This window comes from Corythoichthys intestinalis, chromosome 12 (genome assembly GCF_030265065.1).
Source record: "Corythoichthys intestinalis isolate RoL2023-P3 chromosome 12, ASM3026506v1, whole genome shotgun sequence".
NCBI classification, from domain to species: Eukaryota; Metazoa; Chordata; class Actinopteri; order Syngnathiformes; family Syngnathidae; genus Corythoichthys; species Corythoichthys intestinalis.
In genome coordinates this window covers 2577639-2598643 of record NC_080406.1, presented here as the reverse complement: position 1 = coordinate 2598643, position 21005 = coordinate 2577639, and the positions used below count along the sequence as shown (strand labels likewise).

Here is a 21005-nt window from a genome sequence, read left to right as displayed (position 1 = left end):
GTTTATGGGAGCAAATGAGTTAAGACAGGTTTTTAATGCCGTAAATTTGCACTTTTGCGTGGACCAATTTTTAGAAAAAACTTGTTTATTATGTAAATCTGTATTATTTAGAAAATTGTTTAATGTGCAACATGTGGTTTCTGGTTAATGTTTCCGGCAGGTAAGATCACGCTGCGCGACCTAAAGAGTTGCAAGCAGTCGCACATCTTTTTCGACACGTTTTTCAACATCGAGAAGTACCTGGTCCACGAGCAGCGGGACCCCTTCTCCGTCATCAGAGTGAGCAAGCATTATATGCACGCATCGCCCCCTTACAAGAGGACCGTATAACCTTCTGCGTTTGACAGGAAGTGGAAACGGAGGGACAGGAAGTGTCCGACTGGGAGCGTTACGCTGCGGAGGAGTACGACCTCCTTGTGGCTGAAGAGGCCGCCGGGATTCACGGTGATGACGTGTAAGACGACATTTCACCTCTTGACTTATGTACATTAGGTTATTAGATGGAATAGCCTATCATTTTCTTCGTTAGTTGATGAATTTATCGTGTGGAACTTTAGGACCACTACTAAGCTCTGAAGGTGGACTACCTCCTTGCCGGTAAGACCTAGCAAGATATCAGAAAGAAGCAAAGTCAACCTTCCGTCCTTCCGAACCAGACAAATCTCATCCTAAAACATATTAGGACTGGATTTAGTTTTCAAGTCTCCTGCAATTGCACACCTTTGCTCGTCATCTTCTCCTTTGTCTTCTTCCCCTGCACACTGTTGTCCCAGAGTTGTCCAAATTCTGCATGATGTAAATGTGCTTCCCTATAGGGATGCCTCTGATTTTCACTTTATGTCAGGGGTGGGAAATGTACAAGAACACGCATGTACACGTATTTGTATCACTACACGCAAGTATACATATTGTAGTACCGGTTAACTTAAATACTACGGCTGTCAAACGATTACAATTTTTAATCGAGTTAATTACAGCTTAAAAACTAATTAATCGTAATTAATCGCAATTCAATCCCATCTTTAAAATATGCCATATTTTTCTGTAAATTATTATTGGAATGGAAAGATAAGACACAAGATAGATATATATACATTCAACATACTGTACATAAGTACTGTATTTGTTTATTATAACAATAAATCAACAAGATGGCAGTAACATTATTAACATTCTGTTAAAGCGATCCATGGATAGAAAGACTTGTAGTTCTTAAAAGATAAATGTTAGTACAAGTTATAGAAATGTTATATTAAAACCCCTCTTAATGTTTTCGTTTTAATACAATTTGTAACATTTTCAATCAAAAAATAAACTAGTAGCTCGCCATTGTTGATGTCAATAATTACACAATGCTCATGGGTGCTGAAGCCCATAAATTCAGTCGCACCCAAGCGCCAGCAGAGAGTGACAAAACTCCAAAAAACACAAGTAACAAGTAGACATTGCATTGTGTGTCATTTTAATTTGTTTGAGCGGGGCATGTGCGTTAATTGCGTCAAATATTTTAACGTGATTAATTTTAAAAATTAATTACCGCCCGTTAACGCGGTAATTTTGACAGCCCTATTAAATACACATACGTGTAGCACCAGTACACAAAAATACACTTACTCATGGTACTGCTACATGGAAATACACGTACTCGTAGTACCAGTTCACTTAATTACACGTACTCGTAGTACCCGTTCACTTAATTACACGTACTCGTAGTACCCGTTCACTTAATTACACATACTCGTAGTACCCGTTCACTTAATTACACGAACTCGTAATACCCGTTCACTTAATTACATGTACTCGTAGTACCCGTTCACTTAATTACACGCAGTCATAGAACTGAAATACTGAAATACACGTACTCGTGGTACCGCACACGCGGAAATACACGTACTTGTGGTACCGCGCACGCGAAAATACACGTACTTGTGGTACCGCGCACGCGGAAATACACGTACTTGTGGTACCGCGCACGCGGAAATACACGTACTCGTGGTACTGCGCACGCGGGAATACACGTACTTGTGGTCCCGCGCATGCGGAAATACACGTACTTGTGGTACCGCGCACGCAGAGATGCATGTACTCGTGGTGCTGGGCACGCAAAGTTAGACATACTCGTAGCAACCAATCACTCAATTACACGTACTCGTATTACAGCTACACGGAAATACATGTACTCGTAGTACCGCTACACGGAAATACACGTACTCGCAGTAACTGTTCACTCAATTACACATACTCGTAATACTGCTCCACGGAAATACACACGCTTGTAGTACCCAATCCCTCAATTACACGTACCCGTAGTACCCGTTCACTCAATTACACGTACTCGTAGTACCGCTGCACGGAAATACACGTACTCGCAGTAACAGTTCACTCAGTTACACGTACTCCTAATACTGCTACACGGAAATACACATACTCGTAGTACCCGTACTCATAGTACCGCTACACAGAAATACAAGTACTCATAGTAACCGATCACTCAATTATACGTAGTTGTAGTACCGCTACACGGAAATACACGTAGTCATGGTACCTATTCACTCAATTACATGCACTCGTGGTAACGGGCACGCGGAAATACACATAATTGTCGTACAAATACATGCAAGTATATATATTGTAGTACCAGTACTTACTCGTGGTACCAGTACACGCAAGTACATGTAGTCTTAGTAGTTCTGCCTGACAGGTACTTTGTAGCTCATCGGTTATGTACATAGAGAATCAGATCCTTTTATTTTGACATTGCGCCGTGAAACCTTAGACTTGTGTGATCGAGTGCGTTGCAGTACTGCACTTGGCTCACTTTGGTGTTAGGGGGTGCGAATGAACGAATGTGATCCGCAATCACATTCGTTCATTCGCACCCCCTCCCGGTCAAAATGAATTGGATGTCTAGTACCGTCAATGGCAGCCGAAGAGTTAATAAGGAAGTGCCCCAAATCAACATGAAATCACCTGAATAAATCAACAGGAAATGATCCGAAATTGACAGGAAGTGGCCTTTAAGTATCTTAAATGAGAACGAAGTAAGACAAAATGAACTCATTGCCTACCATTGACACCGATAGACGTCCAATTCACTTATACTAGAAGGACAGGCTGTGAATACTCATCTTCCAGTGCCATTTGGAATGTCAATGGCAGGTTTGGCCAAAAAATATACAGTGGTACCTCTACATACGAAGTTAATCCGTTCCAGGAGCTTGTTTGTAAGTCGAAATGGTCGTATGTCGAGCAGGATTTTCCCATAGGAATACATTATAATTCCATTAATTTGTTCCACAGCCCAAAAACCTGCACTAAATCCTTAAAAAATACTGCTGGTACTATTACAAATGGCAATTACATATAGCAAAACAAATAAATAATAAATAAAAATCGGATTAATAATGTAATAATAATAATAATTCCTGTAATAGTGTAACGAAACGGGTTCTAATAAGGCGGACGTTTTTTTCTGTACCTGAAGGCACCGCGGCGCTGACGTGACAAAGAGGGAGGGGAGCGGGTGAAAGTTTACTTTCGCTTTCAATGCTTTCTTGAGAACATCGTCAATTGCGGCAGACAGCAGGCGTTTTGTGTTGAATAAGTTGTGAAAGAAATGATGAAAACGTGGCGAAGCTGGCGATTTCTCTGGAGATGTTACCACAATAAGAATTGTCAGCTTAACTTATAAAGACTGGCGAACGATGGTCGGAGGAGGACCGTGGAGATGTATTGTTGAGCCATTTCACGGATGCCCACCCTACGCTCATATTTTTCTGTCATTTGCATCTTCATTTAGAAGGTAAGCGTCAACTTTTTCCTTGTTTCACCACCTGTACCAACCTTTTCTGAAACCTGTGTTGATTTGTCACACAAGAAAATCCGCCGTGCATTCGTCTGCGGTGCTGCCATTGTCGTCGTATTTCGAGCATGTCGTCGGATGTAGAAACAAATGGCGAGTCAAATTTTACGTCGGATGTCGAAAAGTTCGTGTGTCGAAGCGATCGTATGTAGAGGTACCACTGTACTAGCCCGGCTCAAGAGACCACTAAGATGTTTGGTTCTTGTAAAAAAAAAAAGAACACACAAGGTGTTTTTACTGCCCTCCTGTGGCAGCAAGCATGCAATATATCAATCTTTTTTTCCCTTCGGTTAATTCTCGTGTCTATTCAGGTACGAAGCGCCACCGAGTCCCCTGGAAACGCACGTCCCGTCCGATCCGGGTCTGACGAAAAGGCACTTCTTCCAGATTCCCGCGCCGCACTGCAACTTAGACCTGGACGACTTCGAGTACGAGGATGACTTCGAATGAGCGAGCACGCGTCTCGATGTTCCCACAAGCAATTTACTGACGACCCGCTGCGACTTATTTTCTTCTCATTCATTTGACCTAATTAAGGAGTTGCGATGACATCACTACCTTGACTCCGCCTCCATCCCCGCTCACTTTACATTCCAGTGATCATACCGGAAGTTTCTGTACAACAAGTCATCCGTCGGACGCCGTTTGCGTGTGAAAGTGTGAGATGTGTCCTTTTAATTTATGAGAAGAATTTATAAATCTATATGAAAGTGTAAATATTGTTTGCTGTGATGTAAATGATTTGGGCAAGTTAAGATTTTTCTATGTAATGAAGTTCATAAAAACCAAAGTCACTGACGCTGAAAAGTCTTTTATTTCTTTTAAAACACAGTATTTTCACACTTATGCTGTGAGTTGGAACGAGTTTATCACTTGTAGACGTCCAATCTGTTTGAAGTTACTTCAATGGCTGTCAGTAGCATCCAATGTCAGGTAAGTTCATTTTGAGGCATTTTACGTCATTTCAAGTTGATTTTTGGTCACTTTCTGTTACTTTGGGGCATTTTCAAGTAACTTTGTATTGATTTTTGGTCCCTTTCAATTGAGTTTGGGGCATTTCCGGATCACTTCCTGTTGATTTTGGGTCATTTCCGGGTAACTGCGTTGATTTTGAGTCACTTTCTTTTAATTTTGGAGCATTGTATTGATTTTTGGTTTCGTTCAATTGATTGGGGCATCTTCGGCTCAACAGCGTACCACACGAATGCTACTTGTACACCATGACATCGCCATCGTAACGTGGAAGCGGGTCATTATAGACACACCCTCCCATAAAATCCATGTTATTTCTGCTTGTTTTCTCTGGTAAAATTACAAAAAAAACAGCATGCCGATCAAACACTGCTGATATGGAACTTGTAGAAACGACTCTAGGCATTACGAAAGTTGACGGATGTTTTCTTCAGACGTTTCCCGAAACCAAAAACTCGGAGGAAAAAAATGTGAAGAATGGATGAATTTGCGCGGACGTCCAAAAGACCAGTTTAACTCCAGCAAAGGGAAGCAGTTTACATTTCATATGCAGTAAACATTGTGTCGGGGGCCATGGTCCTACAGAGGAGGAAAAGGTAAACCATTTTGATATTTTTATTTTTTTAGAGTAGCGTTTTGCCGTGCTGCTTCTGTGGGACAATGAATGACCTGAGAAAAATTAAAATGGTATCTGCACTGTTACCTTTTCTGTTTAAAAAAAAAAACTTTAGTGAGGGGGGAAGTGTAAATAAATTATAGAATTAAGATTTGTTAAATGAAAATATTAAAAGTGTTCGTTGGCTGTCACCGAGTAGCATTTGCCATCGCTACCAAAAAAAAAAAATAGTAATGTAATTACCCCCAAGAACGCTCAGAAACATAAGAATACCAGAGGATATAATATATGACAGGGCATATGATGGTAAAGGATGGATTGTTGAAACCGGAGAATGTCATTGTCTGTGGCGTAATGCACACAAGAAAAGGGTGTCGATAAAAAAGCTATCTCTGGATCAGGTCGGCTTTTTCGGCCCTCGATACTCCAGCCATTTCTTGAACATTTGTATGTTCTTCACATCTTTAACAGTGAATTTGGCACCAGGTACATCATTTTCGGACAATTGGTAGGTTTAGCTCCGTAAACATTTCGTTCGTACACTACTTACATGCATTTAGCATTCGGACAAATGTGAGCTTGACCAGCCTCGCAACAATTGCTAACGTCATGAATATTAGTGAGCAAAAGTGACGTGTGCAGTACACCATTGATTGGGGCATCTTTAGCTCACTTCCTGTTGTTTTTAGGGCAATTCCAGGTAACTGCATTGATTCTGGGTCACTTCTTGTTCCTTTTGGGACATTTCCGGGTAGCTTTGTATTGATTTTGGGTCACTTTCTGTTGATTTTGGGGCGTTTCCGGGTAACTTTGCATTGATTCTGGGTCACTTCTTGATCCTTTTGAGGCATTTTCAGGTAACTTTTGTGTTGATTTTTGGACCCTTTCAGTTGATTGGGGCGTTTTTGGCTCAATTCCTGATCATTGGTCGCTTCCTTTGGATTTTAGGGCATTTCCAGGTAATTTTGCATTGATTTCAGGTCACTTTCTGTTCCTTTTGGGGCATTTCCGGGTCACTTTCTTTTCATCGGTCACTTCCTGTTGATTTCGGGGTATTTCTGGGTAACTGCATTGATTTTGTCATTTTCTGTTCATTTTGGGGCATTTCCAGGTAAAGTTGTATTGATTTTTGGTCCATTTCAATTGATTGGGGCATCTCCAGCTCAATTCCTGTTCATTGGTCACTTCCTTTGGATTTTAGGGCATTTCTGGGTAACTTTGCATTGATTCTGGGTCACTTCTTGTTTCTTTTGAGGCATTTCCAGGTAATTTTGTATTGATTTTTGGTCACTTTTAGTTGGTTGGGGCATTTTTGGCGCAATTCCTGTTCATTGGTCACTTCCTTTGGATTTTAGGTCATTTCCGGGCAACATTGTATTGATTTCGGGTGATTTTCTGTTCCTTTTGGGGCATTTCAGGTCACTTCCTTTTCATCAATCACTTCCTATTGATATTGGGACATTTCTGGAAACTTTCTGTTGGTTTTCGGCCATTTCCAGGTTACAGACTTTTCCTTTTGGTGCATTTATGGGTACCTTCCTGTTGATATAGGGTTACTGAAAAGGAAGTGACTCAGGAATGTCCCCAGATGAATAGGCAGTGACTCAAAATCAACAGGTAAATGCCCACAAAAGTGAATGCTCGGTTGATGTCACTAAACGTCCAATCCAAATGAATCTGATGTCTATTGCTGTCAATGGCAGCCAGTGATCTAACCTAAATACTATTCTAATGGAAGATTTTGGTAACAACCTGTTCCTTTTTTTAATTTTAAACATTGACACATTTTTAAAATGATATCGATTCTTGGTGGTAGCATACTATCACCTTTTGGGCTACAAAGTATTGCGATATATCACCTTTCCAATATATTGTGAGCACCTTGACTGTTATGTCTCGTTTAAACAAAATTGTAAGAAATACAACAAAAATTCATCACTATTGACAATATCATCTTGGTGCATAATTCCACCTCCAGCTAGTGAAAATAAATATAGTACAGTACATAACCTGGAGGGATACTAAATGAAAGTGCTTTCAGTTATACAGTGCTGCTCGAAAGTTTGTGAACCCCACAGCGATGGTCAGATTTTTTGTAAAAAAAACTAAAATAACCTTATTAAATGTTAAGTTATACCCAAATCCACAATACTGACATTCCAAATAATGGACTGAAACAAAAGAAATAGTTATATTGTCATTCTTTATTTAACAAAAGTGGTTGATTTAAGAAAAACTCAGATATCATGTGTGCAAAAGTATGTGAACCCCTTCAGTTAATAGGATATTGCGCCTCCTTTTGCAGAGATTACCTCAACCAAACCGTTTCTGTAGTGACTAATCAGCCTCTCACATCTACTTTTGGGGATTTTTGCCCATTCTTCCTTGCAGAACGCAGTCAGTTGAGAGAGGTTTGATGGGCGTCTGGCATGAACTGCTCGCTTCAGGTCCCGCCACAGCATTTCAATGGGATTTAGGTCAGGACTTTGACTGGGCCAGTCCAGAACACGAATCTTCTTCTTTTTCAGCCATTCCTTGGTTGTATTGCTGGAATGCTTTGGATCATTATCATGTTGCATGATCCACCTTCTGCCAAGCTTTAACTTCAAAACAGATGGCGTCAGGTTATGTTCTAGGATTTGACAATATTCCTCAGAATTCATGATTCCCTGGACTATGTGGAGTTGTCCAGGTCCTGAGGATGAAAAGCAAGCCCAGATCTTGACATTCCCACCTCCATGCTTCACTGTTGGGAGAAGGTTCTTTTGGTGGTATGCAGTGTTGACTTTTCGCCAGACATGGCGGTTTGGGTTGTGACCAAACAGTTCAATTTTGCACCTACATCAGTTGATGAAAACTCTTTTTAATTTAGTCTCAACAACACAACTGTTAAAAAAACAAAAAAAAAACTACTGAATTGATTGATTAGGAAATCAGGTTGAAATAATAGAAAATTCCAAAATGTTGAGGGGGTTCACAAACTTTTGAGCAGCACTGTATATGGTAGACAGCATGCGTCCGGTAAAAATAGATAGTACAGGTAGTCCCCGGGTTACGAGCGAGTTCCGTTGTTGATAGCAGCTTAATGTTGAACAAATCTTTACGTTTTGACACGTGTATTTAGATACATTATTATATTAAATAATTAGATACCACTACTATGTCAATATTTTTTAATGGTCAAAAGGCACTGAAAAATTGATATTAAAAAATATTACTCACAGCAACGAAATCGTAGTCAAAATGGTAAATGAACTCGAACGACATTTGACGTGTGATCACCCCTGGAGGGGCGTGGTTGTCGTGCGCATGCTCGTTAGCGCTTTGGGTATTCTGGTCGAATTGATATCTGTTTGTCAGAACACCGTCCCTACGCTAGTGACGTACCCAAATTTCCGCCTAGGTCAGAATAGACCCAATAAAAATTCAAAATAACGATCCAAAAAGTCCAAAACTATTGCATTTTGTTCAATGGTGGAGGATACACTACCCTCTGGTGGCGGCATTGGGCCTTGTATGACTGAGGAGCAGACTCGCCTGAGATGAATAAAGGACATCTGCGCTCTGGTTTGTCCCACATAAGACTGTAAATTGTTTCAGCTAATATACGAGGGGCATTCAAAAAGTAATGCACTCAAGTGCATTGCTCTTTCGGGATTTTACAAATCTTGTTTGTATTTGGCTTAAACATGATAGGACACACCTTTTTGCGATTGTTATATGTGTTTTTCTTATTTTCAGAGTTTTAAAGCTTAAACTAGCTTCCAAAATGGCTGCCCCTCTTGAAGCTCGTCAGAGGTGGCTGGGCGACCACTACAGGGCTTATCGGCTCTGCTGGCTTTACCCACCTCTTCGTGGTCTTCTTCAGTCCTGTTTTTAAATCGCTGTACCCATCTTTTTACAGTACTATAGTCTATGGTATCATCCTTGTAGACATTTTCCAGCCGGTTGTGAATCCTCAGAGGGGTTTCTCCCTCTGCAACAAGGAATTCGATTACAGCTCTTTGTTTTTGAGGTGCAGCTCGAGGTGGAAGCTAGTTTAAGCTTTAAAAATCTGAAAATAAGAAAAACACATATAACAAATCGCAAAAAGGTGTGCCCTATCAGGTTTGTGCCAAATATAAACAAGATTGGTAAAATCCTGTACGAGTAATGTACTTGAGTGCATTACTTTTCGAATGCCCCTCGTAGTATGTTCGTGTAAGCATTTGTAATTAAGTTTACAACTGCATTTCGTGGAGTTACGTGTGAGCAATTTCGATGAGAATTGTAAATACGTTAGCATTCGTAGCATTTAAGATAGCGGACTTTTGTGAAGCAAATGAGACCAATCTACTGTGGTGAGCAAGGAGTCTGAGGAGGAGGAGTGTCGTACCATGGAGCCAAGCTGAGCCGTTTTGATGACATTGAAGACAGAGGTGGGTAGTAACTAGAGGTGTACAAAATTTCCGATTCATAGATTATTCGCGATTCGGCCGTGGCAGATTCGAGAACGATTCACAAACATCCAAATTCCGATTATTGAAATATGCCAAGTAAAGCAGAAGTACAACACACTCAGCGCGCCGCGCGCTCTTCGGGAGGCAATGAACGGAGCGAGAGTAGCTAAACATCATGCTTCTCATTAACCGGCCCCTCGGGTAATGCCAATGCTCAACTCATGCCACGAGATTAAAAAAAACAAACATACCTGACTGCTGCCGAAAAGCTGCTACAAAGTACATCCACATAATGTTACGGTAGATATCATTTATATAGGACTAGATGCATTATAGATTCAGTAGCGTTAGCAGCACATCTACAAAAAGCGAGATGCGGGCGTTAGTAAACGGCCGCCATCTTAAAGCAGTACACTTCCCTGCAAGGCTGTTGTAGCGAACCTTCCAATCAAACCTAATTAACTTTTTATCTTAAATACTCCTAAATCGGTAAAATATTGACTAGAATCTATCTTTAAAATAGTTTTAAAACTTTCACATGTCGAAAGTAGACAAAAGGGAAATTATGGAATAACGGGAGCAATTTTAACAACTTTAACGGTTGATTCACAACATTAAATTAATTGAATGTAGTTTAAAGCTGCTGATACAGAATGGGGACTGGTGTTTTTTATTTACTGTTATTTTTGTGTATTTCTTTACTGCTATATGTTAACTTGATACTGAAATAGTAGTTTGGTTTAGCCAGAGAGTATTTTTGAACAATTTTGGAACTAATGTACAAAACATTTTAAAAAATAAAAAAAAAGGAGGGTGGGGGTGCATCAATAATCGTTTTATAATCGAATCGGAGCCTCTGAATCGTAATCGAATCGTTAGGTGCCCAAAGATTCGCAGCTCTAGTAGTAACACATTACATGTACTCCGTTTTATTTGCTTGAGTAACTTTTAGCAAAAAATGTACTAAAAGTAGTTTTACAAGCAATGCTTTTTACTTTTACTTGATTTGTGAAGAAAAACCGCTACTCTGCTACTTTGGGCTACACAAGAGTCGTTACATTTTTCCTCTTTATTCTACATAGTTCATGTAATTTTTAGCCAGTGATGCTAAGAGTAGCTCAAGCGATTTCACCAATTAGACGTCGCAACAATAATCACACTACTATTATACCAATCAAACGCAAGCTTGTCGTTCTATCTTCACGCCAGCCTGTTCAATCATGTGGTGTCTTTAAAGCACCGTAAAAAATCAAGTATTTGATATAGAGCGCTGCCCTCAACATGACTCAAAAGCACGGAGTTTAACCTCTCTTCCAGTTTTTATTTGGCACTGATTGACCACGGAAATCCGGATATGATCCTTTTGATTTCAAAATCGTAATTAAGAAGGAACTCGTCACTATTCAAACTAGGAAATATTTTCTCCAGCAGAGGGCACTCATGCTCTTTGGGTGAATAATGCTTCATTTATTTACTTTTTTTTTTTTTCTCTCGTAATTTTTTTTTTTTGTGTATATTTTTTGGGCTTAATGTGGTTATGTAATGGTTTATTGTACAGTATCACAACAACAACTCACATAGATAAGTTTGTGCCGAGAGAAAAAAAACTTACCATTGTTTTAAAAAAAATCCAACAAAAATATTAGCAGTTAATCACAATGTTACTCATTACTTGAGTATTCTTTTCACCAAATACTTTCTTACTTGAGTACATTTTTTAGGCGACTACTGTTACTTGAGTAATATTTTGAAGTAACGCTACTCTTACTTGAGTAAAATTTTTGGCTACTGTACCCACCTCTGACTGAATATCGCATCATACCAAAACCACGTCGCACTTGTATGTAACTCGCGGAAGGACTCCTCATGCATCCCTTTACTAAACCCCCCCCCAAAAAATATATAACACTACTAAATTTACATATTGATCAGACTAGATGGATGTTTGTTTGAGCACCAATTGTTTTGGGTCAAGTGTTTCATCGTTAAAATGCGTGGCATTATGAACATAACTGTACATATGTGTGTTGCAGCTTTCCAAATTGTCAAAAGTGAAGGAAGTCAAAAGCTTCAAAAAGCACAATTGCTTAGTTTGCCATCTGTCAAGCTGAACTTCAAGTTTAGTGAGGACAGAACAAGTCGTGTTAATAAAGTAAAGTTAAAAAATACGATTCTATGAGGTAAAATTTGGTACTGTTTGTGCGACTAAAAAAAAAGACTGGAAACAAAATGGCGGATGAGAGACTGGTGTCGTTAAGTCGAAATCGCATAAATCGAGTACGTCGTAACCCGGGAACTACCTGAATACAATAGATAAATAAATAGAGGGAGACAAAAAGTAGTGTTCTTTCGGAGTTAAAATCGTGACCGTCAAAATTTAGTCAGAGCTCAACTTCCACGGCAGCTTCGTCATCTTCGTCACCGTCAGACGTGGTAGCGTTGAGTTGTGTCGGGGGTCGACTGACCACAGGGTCCGGCGTACGGGTCATCTTGTTGCTGGCAAAACAGTGTCGTCAAATCAAAATAGTGTTGTTGCACAGATACTTCACTGCAAAAACACACCTCCTTAAAACTAGTTAAATTCCCTTGTTTTCAGTCCAAATCTTTTTCTTAAGTAAAAAATGATCAACTTTTAGATGTACGGGCTTAATAGGATGAAATAGTAGAAAGACTTGTAGTTCTTAAAAAGATAAACGTTACTATAAATGAAAATAATTTGATATTAAAACTACGGTTGTTCCGATCATGTTTTTTTGTTCCCGATCGTTTTAGTTTGAGTATCTGCCGATCCCGATATTCCCCGATCCGATTGCTTTTTTTGCTCCCGATTCAATTCCAATCATTCCCGATAATTTTTCCCAATCATCTACATTTTGGCAATGCATTAAGAAAAAAATGAATAAAACTTGGATGAATATATACATTCAACATACCGTATATAAGTACTGTATTTGTTTATTATGACAATAAATCCTCAAGATGGCATTTACATTATTAACATTCTTTCTGTGAGAGGGATCCACAGATAGAAAGACTTGTAATTCTTAAAGGATAAATGTGACTTTGTATATTATGACTAAATATTGCCATCTAGTGTATTTGTTGAGCTTTCAGTAAATGATACTGTAGCCAAATGCCCAAAGTGGAACCATGACTGTGCGTAGTGCTACCAATTGATATATCTTCTCTGCGTTGGGAAATAACGTAAGGTGTTAAGAAACAGATCAATTGTTACCTTGCTTCCCCACATTGCTTCCCATGATATTTCTAGTCATAGGGAGAGGGATTGTAAGGCTTTAGCCAATTAAAAAAAGGCTCCAAAGGCTGCCTAAATTCACTCTACTCATTTTACGCTGCCTTTTATCTCTCTATATATTAAGTAAAACGGCGCCATTACAGATTGAGTGCGACTTTCCGTGAGGGGGTCGTGCAGCGCATGCATTAATTGCGTTAAATATTTTAACGTGATACATTTTTTTGAAAATTCATTACCGCCGTTATCGGGATCAATTTGATATCCCTACCTTAAGCCTAAACTAAAGACTCTCGATGAGTGTAACATATTATGTTTGTAACGTTAAATACAATTAGAAAACGATTTAATTAAAAAATATATTTAAAAAAGGGATGGCCGATATTTTTTTTGCCGATTCCAATACTTTGAAAATGACATGATCGGACCCGATCGATCGGCATCTCTTAATTAAAACCCTTTTTGATGTCTTTGTTTTTATACAATCGGTAAAATTAGTTTAACTAGTAGGTCGCCGTTGTTGTTGACATCGCAGGGCAGTCGCTGCCGGGCTTCCAGAGTATGACTCAACATGTGATCCTTTCAATTTGAACCCAAGAGGAACATTAATGAGCATGACGGCACATTCGAAATTTCACAAGAGGACTAGCAAAAGCAAAATGAACAGGAAAGACCGGATGAGACAAGAGTAGGACAAGACTGTGTGCCCTACACCGGCGAAACATCTACAAGAGGCGAATTTGACACGCAAAGTACTACCATGCGCTTTCAGCTTGTTTTGTTTAGATGCATACAAGCAGAATATACTAAAGATATCTTAAAGTGCGTACGACAGGATAAAAAAAAAGTCTTAAATAGCATTATTATGTGAATTAGAACCATATTTTGAGACAATTCGACTATACACAACAATTTGGCAAAGCGCAGATGATGAGAAATGAGCCTTAATCCGCCGTTTAGCCACGCCCATCATTACAGGGCTCTATGTCCCCAACAGAAGGATGACATCGGCAGGGTCATGGTTTCACCTGATTTAAAATTCAGCCCATTGAGGGGGAATTATTCAGATCGAGGAAAATGCGACTAAGAGAGTCGCAACATGTCATTGTTTCAGTCTCTCTACTCCCAATAATTTTACAGGATATTCTTTTTATCCAAGTATTTTTCCCCAATTGCAAAATAAATGGTAGAGTCAGGACAAATAACAGTCTTGAGCGAATTGGAATATGAAATAATAAAAATGCATTTATTCAGTACGACATGGCAAAATTACTCCACAATGGTCAAAACTGTCGACTTCACCTTTACTGTCGCACATTCCCAACGACATTTTATGCCACCAGAATTAGACCGGCTTTTGTCATTTCCCTGCCCCGGCTTTGGTGAGCGTGACCAAACCAGGAGGCATGACAGCTAGACGACATGCTAACCCGAACAGAGGGATGTTTCAAAGTCTATTCAAGCCTTTCGAAGCGAAAAATCACTCAAAACTACCCGGGATAATATCACACGGCGGCGGGGTTGTCGATTGTCTTCGCCGATTGGCATACCGCCCGGCGGCGTGCAAGTTAGAGCTCGTCCCCTGGTGTGGGCAGGAGAGCGTGTTTGCCGGGGAAGCAGCTAGAGAATTACCGGACAAACTGGCCGACATCGGAGGAGCGTGTAGCTGCCACATGGTCAACACGAATATGGCGTAAATTAATTATTTATTATTATTAATTAATTAAATTAATGCTTAACTACATGGCGAAGACGTAAACCGTGAGAGCGGCTGCAGTTGTTGTGCAACTAACATGATGTGTCTGAGGAGAACTTTTCTACATGTCGTCCATGATCCAACGTAAGTAAATATTCCTTTATTTCAAGAAAGTTTGTAGTGGTTACTTTGTAATCACTGTAGTCGCGGCCATTTTTAACCCAAGGTTGCAATTTCTGATGGGGTGGAAAAGTGTCATACGCACTTTAAGAAAATACTTAAACATAGTAATAGCAAATAAGGGTGGTTTAAATACGCTACGTGACTAATGTGGTCAACAGATCAACAATCTGCTTTGAAGCTACCACACGAAAACACAATGCTTAAAAGTATGAGAGGGAAACACATGGAAAAAGTATTTTGAGGCAAAGAAAGGGTAATAAAAGATTCAATAAAAACACAAATAGTAAGTATTCGCCACTTTTAACCGATGTGTGCATGTGTTGGACGACTCGCCGCGTAGAAGGAATTGCAGAACACCGGTAGTGTTTGTCCAGTGACGGTGACAAATTTCCTCACAAAATGGTATTGGTGCAACACTAGTTAAAATTTCATCCAAACGGGAGAAAATATTCCTAATCCGCACCTGCGATTTTCAATTCGAGGATCAGTGGGGCTCGGCGAGCGTTCCGGTTTGTTCTTGGCCGCGTTGGAGCGTCCGTGGGAGGCGTCGTCGTCCCCTTCGGCCAATAGGGAGCCGCGGTAGAGGAGCAGCGGCTGCCGTTGCACCTCTTTGAGGTTTGGCACGTGCTTCTGCAAGTAGGCTAACCTACGCACAATTGCGGGAAAACAAAACCCAAATAATAAGTTTGTTTACAAATGTCATTTAGGGAAGTTTCGTTAAGTCATCCAAAAAAAAAACAACAACAAAAAAAAGACTTCTCGTGGGGGAAATGTGTACTTACACTGTCCTCTTGTCTGGTTTGAGCAGCTTGCCGGAGAACTCGGCCAGGATGATCAAGTAGGGCAGGAACGCCAGGGAGGAGCCAGCAAAGTCCCGGAAAACAAATTCAATGCCGCTCCTGCAAAAAAAAAAAAAAAAACAGCAAACGTGCTTGTTAGGGGTGTGGCAATGAATCCATACCCACGGTACAGGATAATACATTACATTAAGGTAGAGGGTAGGGTAGGGTAGTACAGCTCCAGAGTCGTGGGTTGCTGACCCACAGTAGAGTATAATCCAGTATAGTACAGTACAGTAGGTTAGGGGAGGGGATGGTAGAGAGTACGGTAGGGTAGGTAGGGTAGGGTAGTACAGCTCCAGAGTCGTGGGTTGCTGACCCACGGTAGAGGATAATCCAGAATAGTACAGTAGGGTAGGGTAGTACAGCTCCACAGCCATGGGTTGCTGACCCACGGTAGAGTATAATATAGTATTGTACAGTACAGTAGGGTAGAGGGTAGGGTAGTAGGGTAGGGTAGGATGGGCTAGTACAGCTCTAGAGCATAATACAGTATAATACAGTAGGGTAGGGTAGTACAGCTCCACAGCCGTGGGTTGCTGACCCACGGTAGAGTATAATACAGTATTATACAGTACAGTAGGGTGGAGGGTAGGGTAGGATGGGGTAGTACAGCTCTAGAGCATGATACAGTAGGGTAGGGTAGGGTAATACAGCTCCAGAGTCGTGGGTTGCTGACCCACGATAGAGGATAATCCAGTATAATCCAGAATAGTACGGTAGGGTAGGTACGGTAGTACAGCTGCAGAGCCGTGGGTTGCTGACCCACGGTAGAGTATAATCAACTATAGTAAAGTACAGTAGGGTAGGGTTGTATAGCTCCAGAGCCGTGGGTTGCTGACCCATGGTAGAGTATAAGTAAGGTAGGGTAGTACAGCTCCTGAGCTGTGGGTTGCTGACCCACGGTAGAGTATAATCCAGTATAGTAGGGTAGGGTAGGGTAGGGTAGTACAGCTTTAGAGACGTTGGTAGTGTATAATACAGTACAGTAGGGTAGGGCAGGGTAGTACAGCTCCAGAGCCATGGGTTGCTGACCCACAGTAAAGTATAATACAGTATAGTATAGTACAGTACAGGAGGGTAGGGTAGAGTAGTACAGCTCCAGAGTCGTGGGTTGCTGACCCACGGTAGAGGATAATCCAGTATAATCCAGAATAGTACAGGAGGGTAAGGTAGAGTAGTACAGCTCCAGAGCCGTGGGTCACAGAGTATAATACAGTACAGTAGGGTAGGGCAGGGTAGAGGGTAGGGTAGTACAGCTCCAGAGCCGAGCATTGCTGACCCACAGTATAGTATAATACAGTATTGTAGAATACAGTAGGGCAGTACTTCTCAAATGGTGGGGCGCGCCCCCCCAGGGGGGCGCAGAGCGATGCCAGGGGGGGCGCGAGTGACCTCGGGGAACATGCTTTTTTTTTTTTTTTTTGCTGTACTAGAATAAAGTGTACTTGCACATCCACTCCGTGGGTGGCAGTGGCGCTCTCATTTTCAAAGTGCGTGCAGTATTTTTGAAGTAAGCAAGAGCACACGGAAGAGACTCATGCAGAGCTGGACTCACGCAGCGACCCGCTGTCTTCTTCGGTTCTCACGTGTCCGGCCGAGAAGTGCCGTTTTCGGCTTGGGATCGTCACGACCACCGCCCTCACCTACGGTTCTCCCTCGGCCGCCGAGAATGCGCTTTTTTCGGGCCGTTTGCCTTTGACTTTTAATATAGTGGGAAATGAGGAAAGACCACTGTTTACTGAGTCTAAAAATGATTATAGCGGAGAAGCCAAATCAGTTAAGATGCCACTTAAAGACATTAGACCTCAATCTCATTGATAAGCCGCTTGATTGTTTTTCAGCGAAAACGTGCCGAATATTGCCAATTGTCACAATCGTCCTGCTTTGTCAGTGTTATATCAGTAAACCAGTGAGCACTGTGGTGAATCAGCGAAAATAAAAACTTTCCTTCTGTCCAAAGACCTTTTTCCCCCCTTCTGTTCAGTTTTGTTTTTTTTCGGTCAAATTTTTTGGCATGTTGTCCTGAAGAGTAAATGTTTCTAATCAATTTGAATTTGTTATTATTTACTGATTTTATTACATTTTATTTTTCAGTATCAAATGGTCAAAAATGTACCTTGAGTGTATTTTTACAGTTTGGATGTGACTTTTTTTTTATTTTTTTTTTTTTTTTTAACTTCAGGCAAATTGATGCGCGTTAAGTCTTTTCTGTTACAAGCAACACAATGTTAAAAAAGTTATACTTTATTATAAGTTGATCTATGTTACTTTTTTTCTTTAATAGAAAAAAAAGGACACAATGTTAGGCTGAGGCGTACTTATAATAGTAATATAGACGAATGATACTATTTACAGTGGCGGCAGAGAGTTGGGGGGGCGCGAAACATTTACGTCTTCCTTGGGGGGGGTAACAGAAAATAATTGAGAAGCACTGCAGTAGGGTAAAGGGTAGGGTAGGATGGGGTAGTACAGCTCTAGAGCCGTGGGAGAGTATAATACAGTACAGTAGGGTAGAGTATGGTAGGGTAGTACATCTACTGAGCCGTGGGTTGCTGACCCATGGTAGAGTATAATACAGTACAGTATAGTACAGTACAGTAGGGTGGGGTAGTAGGGTAGGGTAGTACAGCTCCAGAGTTGTGGGTTGCTGACCCACGGTAGAGTATAATACAGTATATAGCACAGTAGGGTAGGGTAAAGCGTACGGTAGGGTAGTAGGGTAGGGTCGGGTAGTACAGCTCCAGAGCCGAGGGTTGCTGACCCACAGTAGAGTGTAATACAGTATAGTACATTACAGGAGGTTAGGGTAGGGTAGTACAGCTCCAGAGCATAATAGAGTTCAGTAGGGTAGAGTCAGGTACGCTATCTTAACATTAGCTTCCCTTGAAAGCTAGCATAACATTTCTACCGGTGGAGTTGACATCCACTTCCTTTGTTTACATGTGTAGTAATATAGGGTACATGTCATGTATTTTTTTAATTCCTTGTACATCTTGATTATTTTGTTGTTTAGTAGCCCTTAACAATAAAAACGATATATAACGACATCTTAAAAACCCCATCTTTTCACCTGATTCCTATCCTCTGAAAATGCCTTGATCGGGCCCAGTTACGAATCATGTCATCAGATCGGGGGACAAAAAAAATAAACACCCTTATCCCTGGTGTGAGATCATCGTTATCGTCAACCTGTGGATGAGTACGAGGCACTCTCGATATTTAACGGGGTCCCCGAAGGTGAGGGCGAAGCGTCTGGCTAGCTCCTTGATGCCGGCGAAAGTCTGGACCCCGAGGTGGACGTGAGCTGACCCCGCGCCCTCTTGTTCGCGCTTCAGACGCACAAAAAGCTGGAGAGGACATGGGAGAAAAGGCTGAACGTGACTTTCCGTTTTGGTCGGCGAGCATGTGCTCACCTGCTGCAAAGACAGCACTAGCGCACGAGTGCTCTCCAGCTTATCGAGAAGTCTGCATCTGTGTATGGTCTCCTTGATGATGTCACCCAAGTCGTTATGATGCTAAATGACAAAATCAAAGTCACATGTTCAATATTAACAACCGCTTTCTACCAGCGTTTGAACTGAAACATACCTTGACATAGAAGGTAAAGATGTCCGACGCCGTGCTCATCTCCAGTACGCCATGTAGGATGAGCTTGCAGTAGGCGGCCAGCATGATTCTTCGTTTATGGAGCTTTTCCATTTTCTCCTCCTCGGAACTCAGGCAAGCTGAGAAGAAGACAAGTTAGGATCATTTTATGAACAAGAAATTTCAAGGTGCTTCAAGTTCGCATCATTTGGAACAGTAAAACTTTGCCTCATGTTTGTCCTTGTTAGCTTTATGCTAACACATGATGCAAAATGACATAGGAAGGTTGAAGATTAGCAACATTTGTAGTGGTTAAAGGCTTTAGAGCAATAAGTATTTAAACAATGGTGCAACACAAGTTGACAGGCAATATCACAATATTGCGCAAATTCTTCATCAGAATACAGTGGATTTTAATCTACGGCTCCCGGGCCAACTACAGCCCACTTTTTTATTGGCGCTCAGCAAATGAGAGAGACAGCGAGAACCAAAAGTGGTATTTGCCATGCATCAAAATGGATTTTGTCATGTGACAAAATTGATTTTGCTATGTGGAATTTTTTCTTGCCATGTGGCAAAATGGATTTTGCCTCATGGCATTTTTTTTTGACATGTGGCAAAATGGACTTTGCCATGTGGCGGTTTTTTTTGTCATATGGCCAAAAAAAAAAAAATGCCACAAACCAAAATCAATTTTGCCACATGGCAAAATAAAATGCTACATGGCAAAATTCATTTTGCCACATCACCAAAAAATGACACATGGTAAAATCAATTTTGCCACATAGCAAAATAAATGCCACATGAAAAATCTATTTTGACACATCACAAAAAATTGCCACATGGGAAAATCCATTTTGACACATGCCAAAAAAATGCCACATGGCAAAATCCATTTTGACACATGGCAAAATAAAATGCCACATGGCAAAAAAATGACACATGGTAAAATCAATTTTGCCACATGGCAAAATAAAATGCTACATGGCAAAATCAATTTTGACACATGGCAAAAAAATGCCACTTGTCAAAAAAATGCCACATGGCAAAATCCATTTCGACACATGGCAAAAAAATGACGCATGGCAAAATCCATTATGCCACATGGCAAAAAAAATGCCACGCGGCAAAATCCATTTTGCCACAGGGCAAAATAAAATGCCACATGGCAAAAAAAATTCCACATGGCAAAATCATTTTTTTCCATGTGGTAAATACACTCTCGGCCCTGCTGGTCGATGAAGCATTCTCTTTTTCGTCAACTATCATGATATTGAAAATATTTCGTCAACGGACAGTTTTTTTCCTGACGACGACAAGCTAAAAACCTGTCTTGGGAAGCTAAAACGTAACGAGACCAAAGACAGTTTTCATTCGACAAGACGAGAACAAAAGCGAGCAATGAGCTAATACTTCAAAATAACTACATTTCAAAAACCCGTTCCTTTTCACCAGATTCCGATCCTCTGTTTAACAAATGAAAGTAAAAGATTACAAAAAAACTAGACACCCATTCGCCAGGACGTCGGTGCAATAGTTTCCGCAGGTGCAACATCA

The 21005-nt window shown here is 40.8% G+C and overlaps 2 protein-coding genes across 7 annotated transcripts in view; one reads left to right on the top strand and one right to left on the bottom strand.

The window, feature by feature from the left end:
* The window catches only part of ppp2r3b (protein phosphatase 2, regulatory subunit B'', beta), a 49652-nt gene extending 44121 nt beyond the window's left edge, over positions 1-5531 (top strand). Inside the window, exons 11-13 of one of the 2 annotated variants that reach the window (XM_057852193.1) lie at positions 161-279; positions 348-454; positions 4174-5531. In XM_057852193.1, the coding sequence (XP_057708176.1) occupies positions 161-279; positions 348-454; positions 4174-4312 (365 nt within the window). In that variant the 3' untranslated portion in view covers positions 4313-5531. The remainder of the gene's footprint in view (positions 1-160; positions 280-347; positions 455-4173) is intronic. The other variant, XM_057852192.1, reaches the window with a different exon arrangement.
* A 4034-nt stretch (positions 5532-9565) lies between these two features.
* si:ch211-269e2.1 (cohesin subunit SA-2) overlaps positions 9566-21005 on the bottom strand; it is a 43346-nt gene continuing 31906 nt past the window's right edge. For 2 of the 5 annotated variants that reach the window (XM_057852190.1, XM_057852189.1), the window contains 6 exons: positions 19452-19588; positions 19277-19378; positions 19053-19210; positions 15804-15920; positions 15485-15667; positions 9566-12385 (listed from right to left, as the gene is read on the bottom strand). In XM_057852190.1, coding sequence (XP_057708173.1) covers positions 12271-12385; positions 15485-15667; positions 15804-15920; positions 19053-19210; positions 19277-19378; positions 19452-19588 — 812 coding nt within the window. In that variant the 3' untranslated portion in view covers positions 9566-12270. Of the gene's footprint in view, positions 12386-15484; positions 15668-15803; positions 15921-18933; positions 19211-19276; positions 19379-19451; positions 19589-21005 lie in introns of those variants that run through there. The other 3 variants (XM_057852188.1, XR_009066291.1, XM_057852191.1) reach the window with 3 other exon arrangements.